The 15,894-nt window shown below is 54.9% G+C and overlaps 1 protein-coding gene across 2 annotated transcripts in view; it reads right to left on the minus strand.

Annotated features, from left to right (window-relative positions):
- Positions 1 to 1,707: 1,707 nt before the first annotated feature.
- The window catches only part of HIVEP3 (HIVEP zinc finger 3), a 483,707-nt gene continuing 469,520 nt past the window's right edge, over positions 1,708 to 15,894 (minus strand). For both annotated transcript variants that reach the window (XM_066376014.1, XM_066376015.1), the window contains 3 exons: positions 13,677 to 13,763; positions 8,419 to 9,317; positions 1,708 to 6,444 (listed from right to left, as the gene is read on the minus strand). In XM_066376014.1, coding sequence (XP_066232111.1) covers positions 5,635 to 6,444; positions 8,419 to 9,317; positions 13,677 to 13,763 — 1,796 coding nt within the window. In that variant the 3' untranslated portion in view covers positions 1,708 to 5,634. The remainder of the gene's footprint in view (positions 6,445 to 8,418; positions 9,318 to 13,676; positions 13,764 to 15,894) is intronic.

A 15,894-nucleotide genomic window follows, 5' to 3' on the forward strand; every position in this document is an offset into this window, starting at 1 on the left:
AGTTTTCCAGGAAAGGTTTCTAGGGTGACTCAGACTCTCTGGACTACAGCTTTTGTTCTCTCTCGGCCACAGCAATTATGGCCCTGCCACTGAGTAGTTAATGATGTCATTATTTGCTTAAGGATGGCCTCTCCTGGTAGAACGCAAGCTCTTTGAGGGCGGGACTATCTGTTGCATTCACTGATTGGCTCCTCACTGATGATCAGCAAATCATTGTCAAGTACAAAAAGTGGGGACCCTAACCTATCTTTTTCATCCTTATAACCCCGGGCTCAGAGAACATGCTCTCACTCTAGAGCCGGCCTGCACTTTGCCTTCCCCTTTCTTCCCTCAAGGTGCATAATTGTGCTTCCCTTCCCCCAAGCTCCAAGGACCTTCCTTTTGCCTCTGTCCGTGACATTTACCTGAGTCCGTGCAGCTCAGCTGGCTTGCCTCTGTGACTTTCTAAATGAACTTTCTCTTATAGAGTTCTTGGTTCCAAATTCTTTCTTAGCCAAACTCAAGGACCGAGGTCTAACTTTGCCAGTAACATCTGCCACCATTCACCGTCAAAATAAGGACCCTGGGCAAGAGGATAAGTTATTGAAGACATACAGTATTCAAGGCTCTTTGGACCCTGTATACACATCATCCCATTTAATCCTCATGACAACCGTCCACTTTACAAATTAGGAAACAGAAGCCCCCACAGAGGTGGGGCAACTTGTCCCCGGTCACACAGGCAGCAAGTGGCTATGCCACGATCTAACTCCATGCCACAATGAGTTGAATGGTGACCCCTCAAAATTTAGTCTATGTCCTAATCCCCAGAATCGATGAGCGTGAGTATATTTGGAAAAAAAGGTCTTTACAGATGTAATTAAGTTAAGCACCTCAAGATTATCCTGAGGTTATCCTGAGGAGGGTGGGTCCCCATCCAATGATGAGTGCCCTTAGAAGAGACTGGGGGGGAGAGATACACCCAGAAGGCAGATGTTAGAGAGAGGAAGCAACCGACCAACCAGAGAATGTCCAGGGACCGACCAGAGAATGTCCAGGATTGTTTGTGATCACCAGCCGCAAGAGAGAGGATGGTGGCTTCTCCCTCAGCCTCCAGAAGCAATCGACCCTGCCGACACCTTGATTTCAGACTCCTGGCCTCCAGAACTGTGAGAGAATAACTTTGTGTTTTTCTGTTGTTGCTGTTCTTTTGTGCCCAGATTTGTATCTTTCAGATTTTATTTTTTTAGAGAGAGGGTAGAGAGAAAGGGGAGCGGAGGAGTGGGAAACATCAACTCATCGTAGTTGCTTCTCATATGTGCCTTGACCAGGGAAGCCTGGGGTTTTGAACTGGTGACCTCAGCATTCCAGGTTGACACTTTATCCACTGCGCCACCACAGGTCAGGTGGTCTCTGTGGGTTTAAGCCACCTAGTTTGTGGTCATTTGTTACGGCAGCCCTAGGAAATGAATGTAGACCCTGAACCATAGGGCGATGGTTCTGGTCCCTCCACGCCAGGCCTTTCCAGGCGAGTGGTCACAAGAGTCCCCAGCTGTGTGACTGTGGTCTGGTCACTTCCCTCCTCTGGGCCTGATGGCTCTGTAGTAAATCAAGCACTGGAGATACCCAGTGTCCCTCTGTCTCAGGCATTGTACAACTCTCAAGAAAAAACACAAGCCAGGCAAGCGGGCTATGTTGGGATTTTCAAATTTATTCCAACGTGCTGTATTTTTTTTTAAAAAATATCCTCAGGCTGACACTCAGCCAGAGCTGTAATAAAGGCAATTATTATACTTGTAAAAACTTCTCATTCACAGTACAGATGTAATTTACAACAAAGGTCACACACATCAATACTGAGCATTCTTTTCCTTTTGTATGTCAGACACTGTGCTTTAGACCTGCATGGATTTTTTTTTGTCTTTTTTGTTTTCTTTTGCACTGATATATATACCATACCAACATTGCAAGATGCAAGTGTAGTAACTGGAGATTAAATAAAATTACAGGCAAAACTACTCCATCCCAGTGTGGTCGCTGTACATATCTACAGTACGGTTTTTGGACTGTATTGCCATTTAAGAACATAGAAACTCTCTACAGACAATTTCACGGACAGAATACATACACCTTTTAGAAGAAAAAAAAGGCAAGTATTTATCTTACAGAGAGCATGTATCTTACAATTGCCTACAAGTTTCCTTTGTCTGTTTCTTTTTTATTTTTATTTTTTAAACACTAAGTTTCATAAAGTGATCCTAAGTGCCGAAGCAGTTTTCTAATGGAAAGCCGACTGGATTCACGACACAGAAGCAGAATTTGTGGAAAAGGCCTCCCGGAACTGTCTCCCCTTGGTCAGTGCTGCAGATCCGTCCCCAAGGCTGGCTGCCCAGGCAGGACTGTTGCTTAAGAAGGATTTGTTTGAAGAAGGGACTAGTGGGCAATTCAGCTCAGATATATTGCTTGTTCCGAAAGAGCTGGGGTGGGGGTGGGGGTGGGGGTGGGGGGACTAGAGTAGGGGTGAGAGGGATCCGGAAGCCAATTCTCTCGACTTTTTCCCACAGAGGGAGGCAGAGGGACTGTGGGCCTGGAAGTTGGCAGTGATGGAGGTGGGAGAGTGAGTGGTTCACTGCCGCCAGGTGCCAGGAGGGTGTCAGTGGCTGGGGCCAGAGTGTGTGCTGTGTGTGTGTGTGTGTGTGTGTGTGGGTGCTGGGGAGAGGGGGCTCAGAGAGGAATGCAGTTAGTACCCAGAGAGACCTTGAGCTTGCTGAGGGCGAAGGGTGTCCTGGGGCAAGTGGCTTGGAATGCCGCACAGAAGGCCAGGGTGGTCTCTGCAACCTCCACAGGTTGTTCCCGAGGAGCAGAGCAGGCCTGTGCCGATGGCTGTCTCCTGTATCGTAACAGAGCAGGCAACAGGTCCTGTGCCAGCCAGTCGGCCCTGCTTTCCCCACCATCCTTAGTGTGGACAACAGTCCCAGGCAAATGGGAACCGTGGAGGGGGTGGGAGCAGGGCGGGGGGCCTGGGAACGGCATGGAGCGAGAGTCTTTTTCCAAATTACAAAGGTGTGTGTGTGTGGGCGGGGGTTCTGTGCTCAGGGGGTGGGAATAGAGTCTGGCAGAGGGGGCTAGGCTCTGCCTGGTGGCATCAATTCTGCCCCTCGGAGCACCTGTGTGGGGCAGCAGCCCTTAGGCCAGATTCTGCTTGTATACCGTGTCCCTGTCATGGAGAACTGGGTCTCCAGTGGCTCCTAGTCTTGGTTTCCTATACCTGTGCCTGTGGCCTGAGCGGCCGTGAGGACTCTCCCCTGCTGGCCACACCATCCATGACTATACCTCCTAGGAGGGACACCTTGGTGGGCGGGCTGAGCACAGCGGGAATGCTGCCAGGAGAGCCTGGGGTGCGGAGCCAGGTGGAGGGTTGTGGCCACCCCAAGGTCAAGGACTAGTCCAGCAGAGTGCCCAGTCTGCTGCGTTGTGGGTCTGGGGCTGGAAGATCGTGCCCAGGCAGATTTCAAATCTGGGCCGAAGCAGTGCCCTTTGTCCAGCTCCCAGCCTCGGCACCTGAAGTCTCTAGTCCCGGGGCAGCCCCAGGGGTAGGACGGAAAGGCAGGGTTGAGGACAGCGCTGGCCTCAGCCTGGGCTGAGTGGGGCCTGGTTCCTTCTCCTTTCCTGTCAGGCCAAAACAGTGTCATGTGATCAGGGCCCGGCTTGCTGGCCTTCTCCCAGGGTGGGCAAGCCCCAAACTCAGGGTCAGGTGGCCAGAACTGCTTGCTAACCCCACCCCCAGCACCTGAGAGCCCAGCGGCCCGCAGGGGGCCCCTTCCCCCTCTTTGTCACAGCTCTGGGCGAGGTCAGAGGAAAGTGAACTAGTCGGTGTGGGTGGAGGCTGAACCAGTGACCCGTCTGTCCACCCAGCAGGGGCCAAGCAAGGAAGGGCCCTGACCTGGAGGAAGAGGGAGTTAGGGCCGAGTTTGGGGAGCTCATGGAAGTGCCTCAACCCTCTCCACCGTACAGTGTCCATCTATACGCCAGCTCCGGAGCCCTCTGTGGGTGCAGGAGTCCTACCACCTGGCTCAGGACAGGGGACCGGCCAGGGAGGTCCCTGCCCTGTAAGGCAGCCTCAGTGCCCAGCCTGCGGGGCGGTGGTGGAGAGGTGGGGGGCGTGCCTTTTCCCCCTTGAGGAAACTAAAGAAAATAATTTCTGGGGAGAAATCCACCTGTCCCAAAGTAGGTTAAACATGCTAGAATTCAAATTCCATATTTCAACTTGAGATTTTAATTTCTGGTCATATTACTTTTCTTACAGAGCAGGTTTTTGCTCCAGCAAATGCAGGGTGGCTTCCTGAAGGAGGAGGCAGGGATGAAGAAGGAGGCACCGGCTAGAACCAATTGCTTTGGAGAAGAATTCAAATGACTCAGGACAAATAAAAACCCTCTAGGACAAGAGAATCCGGGGAAACTGGGAGAGCGTCAAACAGCATTCTCTCTTTCTAGATCTTTATATGTATGCATTAAAAAAAAAAGTAAACCAGCAAACAGGACTGAGCACTTCCTACCAGTCATGTCTGGGTATTCTGAGGGTACCAGGTGCCTAACAGTGTGGGGGGAAGGACAGGGGACCAGTCCTGCGAACTTCCCAGGCCGAGGACTCGATAAGCCCAGCCGAGGAGGAAAAAGGGCCCTTTGTACCCCAGGGACCAAATGTGAAACGCCAGCGGAGCCCCAGCCTCAGGAGCAGCGAGGCTGCGCACCTTGGATCTTGACCCCTAGGGGCTGGGCCCTGCCACTCCAGCCTCGTGGGTAGTTTCTAGAACAAGGAAGGCAGCCTGGGCTGGGGCCCAGAGAGCAAGGCCTAGGTCAGGTGCTGAGGAACCAGGAGATGGGTGGTCAGGGCTCCTTTCCCAGTTCAGGGTCTGGGGTATGGGAGGGATCGTCTGGTCCCGTCAAACGCCAGGATGGGCCCGTGACTCAGATCACCTGGGTATCAGGGAGACTGGGGAGAACCAATCAGCTCCTTCCTCCCTCCCACCTGCTATTATTTTGTGTTGAAATTCGGGGAAAAGAAACATTTTTTCCCAAGAAAAAGAAAGTTGGAGTTTTCTGGGCTTGTCCGTGGAAGCCAAGTGGAGTCCCCCTGCCCTGTCTGTGTCCTTCTGCCTGGGGCCATTAGCTGGGGTGGGATCAAGTGGCAATAAATAGGACATAAACATCTGTACATAGGAGTGCTTGCTTTACATTTAATTATATATTTTTAAAAGTTTTTTTTTTCTCCCTCAGTGCACCCCCTTTCCCTCAGCCAATGGCCGCCTCTTGCCCGCCCCGGGGGCCGCGGCTGACCCCAGGGGAGGAGGGGAGGCCCCACCTACACCCTTTCTCAACAAAGAACGAAATATTCACAGCCTCAAACTCCTCGTGGGTTGTTTTTTTTTTTCATGTGTGTGGACGTTTGTTTCTTTTCAAGCAACAAAAGGTATAGAAAAAGGCACAGGTAACTGCAGACGTGGGAGGATACAACCGAGGAAGGCGGAGCAGAGCTGCGTGGACACGCGGACAGACGGACAGGGGCCTGCGAGAGCAGGGGGTTCGAGGACGTGGGCTGGAAGCGTCTGTTGCTGAACCGTGGAAGCCAGATGCTGAAGCTGTTGGAGAGAGTGGCTAAGTGCTCGGGAGGCCCCTGTCCGCGGGCTGGTGTGGAGGTGACCCGGGCCCCCCACTTCCTGAGGGCCCAGGGGAGCCCTCACTGGTCCTGGGTTCCCCAGAGAGGTCCCTTCCCTGGCCTGGGAAGCAGGCAGAGGCCTCCGCCAGGCAGCCCACGGAACTGCCGCAGTCCAGGGGCGGGGCCGCAGAGGCCGGGGGGCTGGCCGACGTGTGCGGGGACTCCCCGCGGGGGCTCCAGGCCTCTGCCCGGCGGCCTGGGGGTGGTGGGGGCGAGGCCTCAGGCGGCGGCGTGTGGGGGCTGTGCGTGGGCGCGGGCTCTCCAGATACCTTGGCCACACGGGACTCCCGGGTGGGAGGTCTGCCCAGGCCTCTGCTCGTCCTCTCCTTCTCCTTGGGGTCGTCCCTGACCTCCAGCTCCGAGGACAGCGTGAACTTGGAGACCTTAGCCACAGGGGACACGGAGGCGGATGAGCTCTCGGTGGGACTCCAGCGGCCTCGCTCCTGGGCTTCCCTGGCCCCTGTCAGGTCGCTGCCGCCCCCTGAGAAGCCACTGACCCAGGCCTGGGTGGGCCCTGGCAACAGGGTGGGGTGGGCCCCAGGCCGGGCCTGCACCATCTGGATCCCGCCGATGGGGATCAGGGGGCACGGGGCGCGGGCCAAGCGCTGCGAGTGCAGAGGGAGGTGGCTGAAGATGTTCTCTGTCCGGGCCGGGACGTGGCCGTGGAAGTCGTGGAGGGCGGAGAAGGGCCGGGAGGTGGGATGAGCAGGGCCAGGTGAGCAGGAGGGACTTCGGGACTCGGCCTTCTGCTGGGTCAGAAAACAAGACAAGGCGGGGCCAGGTTATATACTGAGCGCATGGACACCCGAGGCCTAGAAGAGGAGCGAACAGGGCAAGTCCTGGCTGAGCCAGGGCAGCATCGAGCTCCAGCTCCCTGCCCGTGATCTCGCCTGTGCCGGGCCCTCTCCACATGGGCTGTCCCCAGACATGCATTGACCAGGAGCTCTCTGAGGCCCCATGGTGGTCATGCCACTGGCTAGCCTGCTTGTCTACAGGGGATGTGGGTGCGCTGGTGAGATGGAGTGCTACTAGCCCCAGGCGCCTGGCCTTCCACCTTGGTTCTGCTGAAATCTCTTGTTCCTAAAATGGTCTTACCCAACTTTACTCTTGGACATGAGTTTCCACTCAAGGCTCTTGACCGTCACCCACCACCAGGGATTTTAACATGACCCCAAAATTAAAAAACAAGGAGAGGCCCTGGCCGGTTGGCTCAGTGGTAGAGCATCGGCCTGGCGTGCAGGAGTCCCGGATTCGATTCCCGGCCAAGGCACACAGGAGAAGAGCCCATCTGCTTCTCCACCCCTCCCCCTCTCTTTCATTTCTGTCTCTCTCTTCCCCTTCCGCAGCTGAGGCTCCACTGGAGCAAAGTTGGCCTGAGCGCTGAGGATGGTTCTGTGGCCTCTGCCTCAGGTGCTAGAGTGGCTCTGGTTGCAACAGAGCGACACCCCGGATGGGCAGAGCATCGCCCCCTGGTGGGTGTGCCGGGTGGATCCTGGTCAGGTGCATGTGGGAGTCTGTCTGACTGCCTCCCCGCTTCTGGCTTCGAAAAAATACAAAAAAAAACAAAAACAAAACACCCCCCCAAAAAAACCCAAGGAGAAACTCCTACATCATGGTCCTCCAGAAGCATGAATCTCTGAGAGATGGTGTGGATGCTGCTGGTGGTGAAGGGTGGTATTGTGTCCTAACAATATGGTGACAGAAAAGATGCTGGAAGGTAAAGGTAAGTTAACATAATGGGGTCAGTGCTGGGGCTCACGACAGCATCGGGGACAGTGAGGGGGTCAGTGCTGAGGCTCATGACAGCATCAGGGACGGTGACAAGGTCAGTGCTGGGGCTCACGACAGCATCGGGGACAGGGTCAGTGCTGGGGCTCACGACAGCATCGGGGACAGTGACGGGGTCAGTGCTGAGGCTCACGACAGCATCGGGGACGGGGACGGGGTCAGTGCTGGGGCTCACGACAGCATCAGGGACGGTGACAAGGTCAGTGCTGGGGCTCACGACAGCATCGGGGACGGTGACGGGGTCAGTGCTGGGGTTCACGACAGCATCGGGGACGGTGACGGGGTCAGTGCTGGGGCTCACGACAGCATCGGGGACGGTGACGGGGTCAGTGCTGGGGTTCACGACAGCATCGGGGACGGTGACGGGGTCAGTGCTGGGGCTCACGACAGCATCGGGGGCAGTAATGGTGCTGGATGGTGACAGTGGTGGCAGGGATGTTGGTGACAACTGTGGTGACTGCTGCTGCTGACGTGACAACACTGACCAAGCTGACAAGGTGGCGGGAACAGTATGCTGGAGTGTCAAGATGGCTGAGATGGTGATGGTGACAGTGACAGGGCTGAGGTTTAGCAGGGATGGTGTTGCCTGTGACATCTCTGCGGGTGCTGGTGACAGTGATATTGGAGGGGGGATGATTTCGGTTAAGCTCTGCCACCTGCTCAAAGGGCACATGGCAATGGGTTGGAGAGGGAAGAGATTATAAGAGGCCAGCTCCCAAGTCTGTGCTTGGTGCTTCTGAGGCTAAATTACCTGGTTTCAAGCACCTGGCACAGTGCCTGGCACAGAACCTGCCCCATGAATGCTTGCTAAGTTACTAGTGCCCACGCAGCCGGTAGGCTGTGTACCTCCGGGCCTGGTGCCTCAGGGAGGAGTCAGTTTTCAGCCCCCACCCACCTGGGAGGAGCGGTCCAGCCACTCCAGGGCAGCAACTCACCCACGTGGAGGCGCAGGTCTCCGGGCTTCTGCCGAGTAGCTTGTGAGGTAGAGGCGCGGGCCGGCAGAGAGCCCGCGGGGCCAGCCCTGAGCTTGGGCCGCACTCGCCCGCTGAGGGGCTGCCCGGCCCCGCCAAGGCCCACTTCCCTGGCAGCACTGACTGTGGTGGTGACTCGACCTGGCCTGGTGACCGTCGCCTGGTGGGTGAGTGTCTGGGGGGACCTGGGTCCGTCGCACCCTCACACGTGGGGGGCAGATGCACTCGAGGGGGCAGTTCCCTTCCCAGGGGGCAGAGGGTGAGAGGAGACAGCTCAAGTCTTGGAGATCCACAAGGGAGAGGGCCAGTCTGGGAGCCAGGTGGGCTCGGGGCCGAGGCCCGTGGCTCTCCGGCCGGCGAATGTCGCTGGGGAGACGAGTCACTTTTGGTTAGTGGGTGTTTGTGGGCAAGTGGTGAGCAGCTGCCTGCTTCTTTGCCCGGGGACCACGGCCTTCTTGGGGACAAGGCCTTAGAGCTCAGGATTGAGCTTGTGTCCTTCTCCACGGGGCCTGAAAGGGTTGGTCTCAGCCGGGGGAGGCACAGGATGCTTTGGCTGGACGTGGAGCAACTGCCTGCTTCTGAGTCGGCGCTGTGCCGCGTGGCCTGGCCGCCGGCGGTGGTCTCTGGGGGCTGCAGGCCCTGACCGGGTGAGGAGTGTGCTGGCAGCGTGGCCGGCGGGCGGGGCGGAGGTGCCTCCGAGGACGGTCCTGATGGCTCGTCCTGGCTCTCGTCCTCATCCTCATCCTCGTCTTCATCCAGGTCTGAGTCTGAGTCCGAGTCCTCCAGGTCTGAAAACTGGTGCTCCGCCACAGCCTCTGAGCCCTCTCGCCCTTCTGAGTCCTGGAACGGGTCGTCACTGGTTCCTGCAGAGCAGACGCAGGAGACCTGGGGTCACAGCTGGCCCCGTGGCTCCTCCTCTCTACATCCCAGTATCTCCTGTGCAAACAGCCCGAAGCCACGACAATGACACAAGATCACTGAGAAGATGAGGGACGTGACAAACATGGGAATGCTTTGCACGTCATCCCAGTGAAGAAAATCACCTTGTATCTACCATGTGCCTTAATTACCATCCTGGGCATTTAATCCATTTAGTCCTCAATGACTCTGTGAAGTCTTACCTTCATGTTACAGATGAAGAGAAGAAGAAAGAGAGATTAAGTAACCTGCCCAGGTCAGGTAAGTGGCAGGACTGGGACTGAACCACAGCAAATGAGACAGATACTTTTTGTGTTTTGATTTTTTCATTAGTATTTCAGTGCTGGCTCCATTACGAGCAAGTGAAGTCACCTTGATGTGCTTCTGTCTCCCCCTTTGTCAAATGAATGTGATCGTCTCACACCATAGGGTTTGATAGTAAATTACACACAGTAAGGGCTCAAATAATTATGGTCATTCTTAATATAGTCCTGAAGAAATCAGTCATTCTGGGACATGCCAGCCATGCCAGCCAGTGCAGCAGCATTGAGCTTCTAAACACACATCTGCCACCACGGCCAGGTTGCTGCTGGATGTACAACGGCACCTGGCAGGCGGCAGGCCCCAGCCTCTGGGGCTCTGTCTAAACTGGCCTCGGGCTGCAGACACGGGCCCCCCCCCCCTCCAGCCCCAGTCTGGCGGACTGCTGCCCTTGCAGAAACCTAAGTTGCCCCCCGAGGTGGCGGGGGTAGAGCTCTGAGACATTAGCCTCCTGGTCTGGCTTCTGATAGGGCAGCCCCAACCAGCTGAGTCGCTCTGACATGACACAGGTCTCATCTGGGCGTCTCTGAAATGGGCAGCAATCAGGACTCTTGGGAGAGCTCCACTGATGTCCAGCTCACCTGGCAGGCTCCCGAGGGTTTGGGTCCTGCTAGCCCAACTCTAGGTTCATGCCAGTCCCAGCACTTCACTCGGACATACCAGCACCCACTCCTCTACTGACCAAGAGAACTGGGCACACAATTGACTTGGGCCGCTGATGCCACCAGGCTTCTGAACCCCGCCATGCTGAGACACCCAGGGGCCAGAAAGCACAGCATTCATGCTTCCCAAGAGTAAGATGCATGCAGTGAATGTCAGTGGGCATTCAGGAGGATGTAGGTAAAAAGACTACGGGGTAGAGCTGGGGCCAGGGAGCCAAGGGCGGGGTCTCCTGGCAGCTGGGAGCAGAGAGATGAGAGAGAGGACAAGATCTTGGATTGGGGAGGGAGCAGGAATGTGGAACAGAGTAGGGGTGCAAAACACACTTCACAGTTTTGTCCCAGGCATCCCCCTCCCTGCCCAAGACTTTAGCAGAGGCCTGCTTCAGCCTCAGTTCACCTGGCCTCCCCCTCGTTTACTTATGGGGAAATCCAGGCCCAGAGTGGGGCATGCGGGGCTTCCCCAGGATCACCCAAGGCACAGTGGCTGCGTGTTTACAATGCCTGCATTATTATACAGCCCGTTTGAAATGATTTTATGCATCAGGAGCAGAAAATGGGCTGGGTTTGAATCTCAACTCCACCTCTTCCTTGGTGTGTGATGTTGGATAATTTACTTTCTCTCTCTCTGTGTTCAGTCTTCTCGTCTGTAAAATTGGGGCGAGAGTAATAAAAGCCACTATATGAAGCGGCTGGGAGGGTTGCCAGGATCTGACACAAAGTAAGTACCCAATAAACCTCAGCTCTTATCTCAAGTACCCAGGACCTCGGCAGACAGCCAGACTGCAAGCATTTTGCAATTGAGGTCAGAGGGAGTCAGGATCAGGGTCTCCTGGTAGCCAGCAGGGAAGGCTCCTAAACATCCTCTTTAAAGATGAATAAGTTGAAGCTCAGGGCAGGGCAGTGGTCTGCCCTTGACACTCACTGAAGGCTATGGAAGCCAAGGGTCCTGTCTGGTGCAGGGCTCATCAGGCCCCCCACATCTGGGTTTCTGCAGGGCTCTATCTGTCTGTCTCTATCTGGAGTGCCCATTCCTAACACCCCGCAGGGAGCTGTAGCCTCTGCTGAGATCATGGCCAGGGCTCCACAAATCCCCACCGCCAGCTATCAGGCCTGGGATCTCGCAGGAGACGGAATGAAGAGAGCGAGGGTGCTCATGAGTTTCTGCCACACGGTGGCGCTGGTGCTCAACCTTCTCACCACCAGGGGCGGGGCTGCGGCAATGACTGACCACCGGGAGGCAGTCGTTCCTAGGCTGTACTACATACACATCACCCCTCGGTGTCCCGCAATCTTCCTCATCGTGAGAAGTGGCAACTCCGCCCTTCCAGTTCTTAGGCCATAAATCTCTGACTCATTCTTGGCTCCTTTTCTCTTGTGTCCCCCATCCTCTTCACCCCCAAATGTTAGCAAAATCTGTTGACGCTACCTGCAGAATGTACGCAGAATCCGATCACTTCTTCCTAACTCCACTCAGCCCACCCAATCCAAGCCAAACGTGTGCTCAGTCTGGACCACTGCCTCCAGCCGCGCCCCCTACCCGCAGTCCTCTGCACACAGAGTCGGGGAAAGTCAGAGGTGGACACCTCAGGAGACAGCCAAGTCCATTCTCTGACCTTCACCACCCCAGCTCTTTCTGACCTCATCTCGCCCCAGCTCCGGTCCTCAGAGCTCTGCACCTGCTGAGCCCTCTGCAGGGAGAGCCCTTCTCAGACCCCACGTGGCTCCATACCATCCTCACATACTTCCCCATACTTCCCAGCCCTTCACTTATTCGAGTTCTTGCTTCAAACTTATTGTGCCTGCCCAATACATATCTGCTCACTACCCGGTTCCCCTCTAAAATGAAAGCTTCTTGAGGACAAGAAGCAGAGTCTCTAGCACCGAGAATAGGGCCTGGAGCAGGGCTGGTGCTCGGATATTAGTTCTGTAATGAATGCATTGATTTCATCCTCTGATAACGCGTACAGTCATCCTTTCTGTCTCGTTGGGAAAACGAGGCTGGGAGAGAGGTGGGGACAAGTCCAGGATCCTGCAGTTGGCCCCTGGTGTGGTGCCAGTCATAATCTCTCCCAGGAAGGGCTCAGGCTCCTGTCTGGCCCACCAAGCACTGGGGGAGCTGTGGAACCAACATTTATGTGTGACCTCGGGCATTGCTTTTACCTTTCTGAGCTTTCCTTTCCTCCACTTAAATGGTTAACTCAAGTTTCCACCACTAGTCATGAGGTGAGGACTCAGTGAGACATCTGTGAATGGCCTGATATACATTCTTGATAATATGATAGCCCCATCCCTTGTTTTGGGGGGATAGCCCCAAGTTCATTGTGTCCTATATAATAAAGGGGATTTATTCCACCTACAAGAAAGTATGATCTAACTCATTTGTAAGACTGCAGCTGCATCACCAAATCAGAAAAACAGAAGCAGAAACACACACACACACACACACACACACACACACACACACTTCTAAGTGCTGATTCCTGATTGGAATGTGGTCAAAGGTTTGCCAGGTGCTGGAGGAAGGACTATGGCCTCCCCTTGTTGGGGGGACTGTCTGCCTGTGTACCTGCCAAAGCCCCTCTGGCCTCCTCCTTGGATGCGAGGCTGGGCAGCGTCCAGCAAGGCCCATTGCCTTAGACTCGTCTTCTCCTCTGCCCTGTCTCCTCCGAAGCTGGTTTTGATAATATGCCTCTTGTTGATGACGGACTCTGACCAGGATGTGGTGCTAGGATACGGGATGGGAGGGCGGAGGTGACAGGTCTGGCTTTGGCTCTCTTGAAGCCCTCGGCTCTAAAAGGCCCAGGGGTCAGTCCCCTGCCCAGAGTGTGTAGGTGTGAGTGTGGGCATGGAACGTGTAAGAGTGCCTACCTTACGGTGTCGTGGGAAGGCTTTGCTGACACCGTAACGGCATAGCTTTGGAACGTGGCTGACATATACTGGGGGCTGTCAGTGTTGACGAGGATTACTCACGTATTTTAATATATTCAACACACATTCACTAAGCACCCTTGAGCACAAGATACTCTACAAGGTACCCCGCCCGCAGTGCAGACCGTGACGCGCAGTAACTGGGGCTGCACAGCACGTGCTCGCAGTGAACGGAGAGGGCGCGCATCCCGTGACTGTGCCTTTGTCTCCCAGGGGCGAGGACGACTGGAGGAGAGGGCACAGAAAAGGGACGGGACGGAGAGGAAGACGGGGAGCGGGGGAGGAGAGGAGGGAAAGGAAGGGGGTGGAGAGGAGGACAGGTAGAGGAGCAGGCGGCGGAGGAGTAGGAGGAGAGATGGGGAGAAGAGGAAAGGGAAGTTGCCAATTCCTTACCTTCTTCGGCTTCCAGCTCCTCCAGCACCCCCGTCTCTTGGCACTTTTTGCTGTGGGCCTTCGACTTCATGTGCTTAGTCAGATTCCCTGGAAAGGAATGAGAACAGACTTAGGCTTGGCTGGAGGGCAGGGGTCAGGGCAGCCCCTGGCCAGCAGGCCATGGCTTCTCACACCGACTGAGGCCCTGCCAGCGTCAGGGGCTGGGCCGGGGCCTGGACTCAAGCTGGGATGTGCAGCCACAGTCCCTGTTCAAGGACCCAGGAGCTGGGGGCGGGGGCTGTGCGGGGACACAGGGTATAATGAGAAAGTGAGATGCTGGTTAAAAAAAAAACCCAAATAAAAAAGAAATTAAAAGACATCTCATGTGCAATAGGTTTTTCCTGCTTTTCACTTAACACTCATCAAACAGGATTATTGGCATGGCTATCTCAAGTTCTGGATGACAGCAGGCCCCTGTTAACCAACACAGTGGTGGGGCACTAAGGATGCCCTTCCACCGAGGACACTTCCAGGGCAGCCCACAGGGAACCACGAGGCTGAGACCCAAGCCCTGGCTTCCCTAGAGAAGTCCTATCCCGGGCCTCAGTTTCCCCCAGGTCACTGTGCAGTGCAGACACAGGTGGGGTATGTGCAGGACAGGCTGGGCCAAGGCTTTGCCCACTCTATGCTTACAGAGTCCTTAGGGGTGGCTACCTCTGCCCCAAGGGGCCAGTCCAGTCCCAGAGCTGATGAGCAGGGGCAGCTTCTCTGTGAAATCAAGGCAAAGGTAGCAATACCTTCAATTCTGCCCACCTCCCCTCCCATGTGTGTTCAGCATGTCCCAGGCTACAAAGCTCTCGCGGGCAGGAGTGCTCTGTGAAGGAGAGGCAGAGAGCCGCCAGCCTGCCCCAGGAGGGTGCAGGCCAGATGCCTCACACTGTTCTTTTTGGCCCAGTAGCCAGCTCCAAAGTGTGATATGCTCACTGTTGCTCTGTGGATCGCTACATTTCCATACGGCCATTCATACGATAAACCATAAGTTCTCCAAGTTAGGTGCTCTGTCTCACTAATCTTAATAACTGGTAAATCTGAATGAATGGGTAGAAGGGCAAAAATGGATACCTGAATAGATGCATAGAGAGAAACTGGTGGGTGGATGGATGGATGGATGGATGGATGAATGGATGGGACACTGGATGATTAGATAAGCAGATGGATAGACAGATGGGGGTAAATTAGATGAAAAAAATAAACGAGCAGATAGATAGAAAATGGGTCAATAAACAGATGGGAGGATGGAGAATGGATAGGAGAATAGAGACATGAATGAACGGGTGGATGGCCAGTTCTGTGGGTAACCAAACATGCATGGCAAACCAGACAGGTGGGAGGATAAAGAAATGGGAAAGTGTATGGAAGAACAGATTGGTGGGAGAACAAACATGAGAAGGGGAGGAACCGATAGGATGAGAAAACAGAAGGGAAGCTATATGGAGAGGAAGACGAATTGTTGGATGTGAGGATGAGAGAAATGAACAATGGATGGACAGGTGAATAGTGAGAAAGACTACGGATGAGCCAAGGGTGGTTCTTAATCACGCTGAGCATTTTAAGAAAGCCCGAGGGCTTCGCTGCGAGGAGAATGGGAACCTCAAGCTAGGGTTTCCTGAGCTGTGCAGGTCAAGGGCAGCAGGGATGAAAGAGGGCTGTTCCTTTTCCCCTTCCTCCCCTTAGTCATGGTCTATGACTGTCTCTTTCCCATCTTTGGTCTTCCTCCTATAACTGGACAGAAACCTGGATCTTTTACTGCTAGCCCAAGGGGAGCAGAGTCACAGCTTCCAGAGTCATCCTGGGGCCAGAGGCTTCCAACGGTCTGTGCCCAACGCCAGGGGCCTTGCCCTCACTGCTGTGAGCAGGCAGAGCCTGAGCAGGATGTCAGGGGTGGTAAAGGTAGCGGGGTCTTCCCTGGGCCAGAGATACAAACAGTCTCCTGAGGTTCTGGGACCAACCCAGCACCCCCTGACTTCCTCAGCACACAGGGCTCTAAACATTGCTCGTTCTGGCTATGACATTGTTTGTTATACACGTTCTGCCTGAAAGGTTTGGGTCTCTTTTCAACCAAGTAAGATGCCAAGCGCACAAGGATATACAAAAGCCACGTGTAGGAAATGCCTTTTTTCATGACAGAAGCAAAATCTTAGAAAGAACCTCACAGACCATGTAATCCAATCCCCATCAG

The sequence above is a fragment of the Saccopteryx leptura genome, chromosome 3 (genome assembly GCF_036850995.1).
Source record: "Saccopteryx leptura isolate mSacLep1 chromosome 3, mSacLep1_pri_phased_curated, whole genome shotgun sequence".
Taxonomy (NCBI): Eukaryota; Metazoa; Chordata; class Mammalia; order Chiroptera; family Emballonuridae; genus Saccopteryx; species Saccopteryx leptura.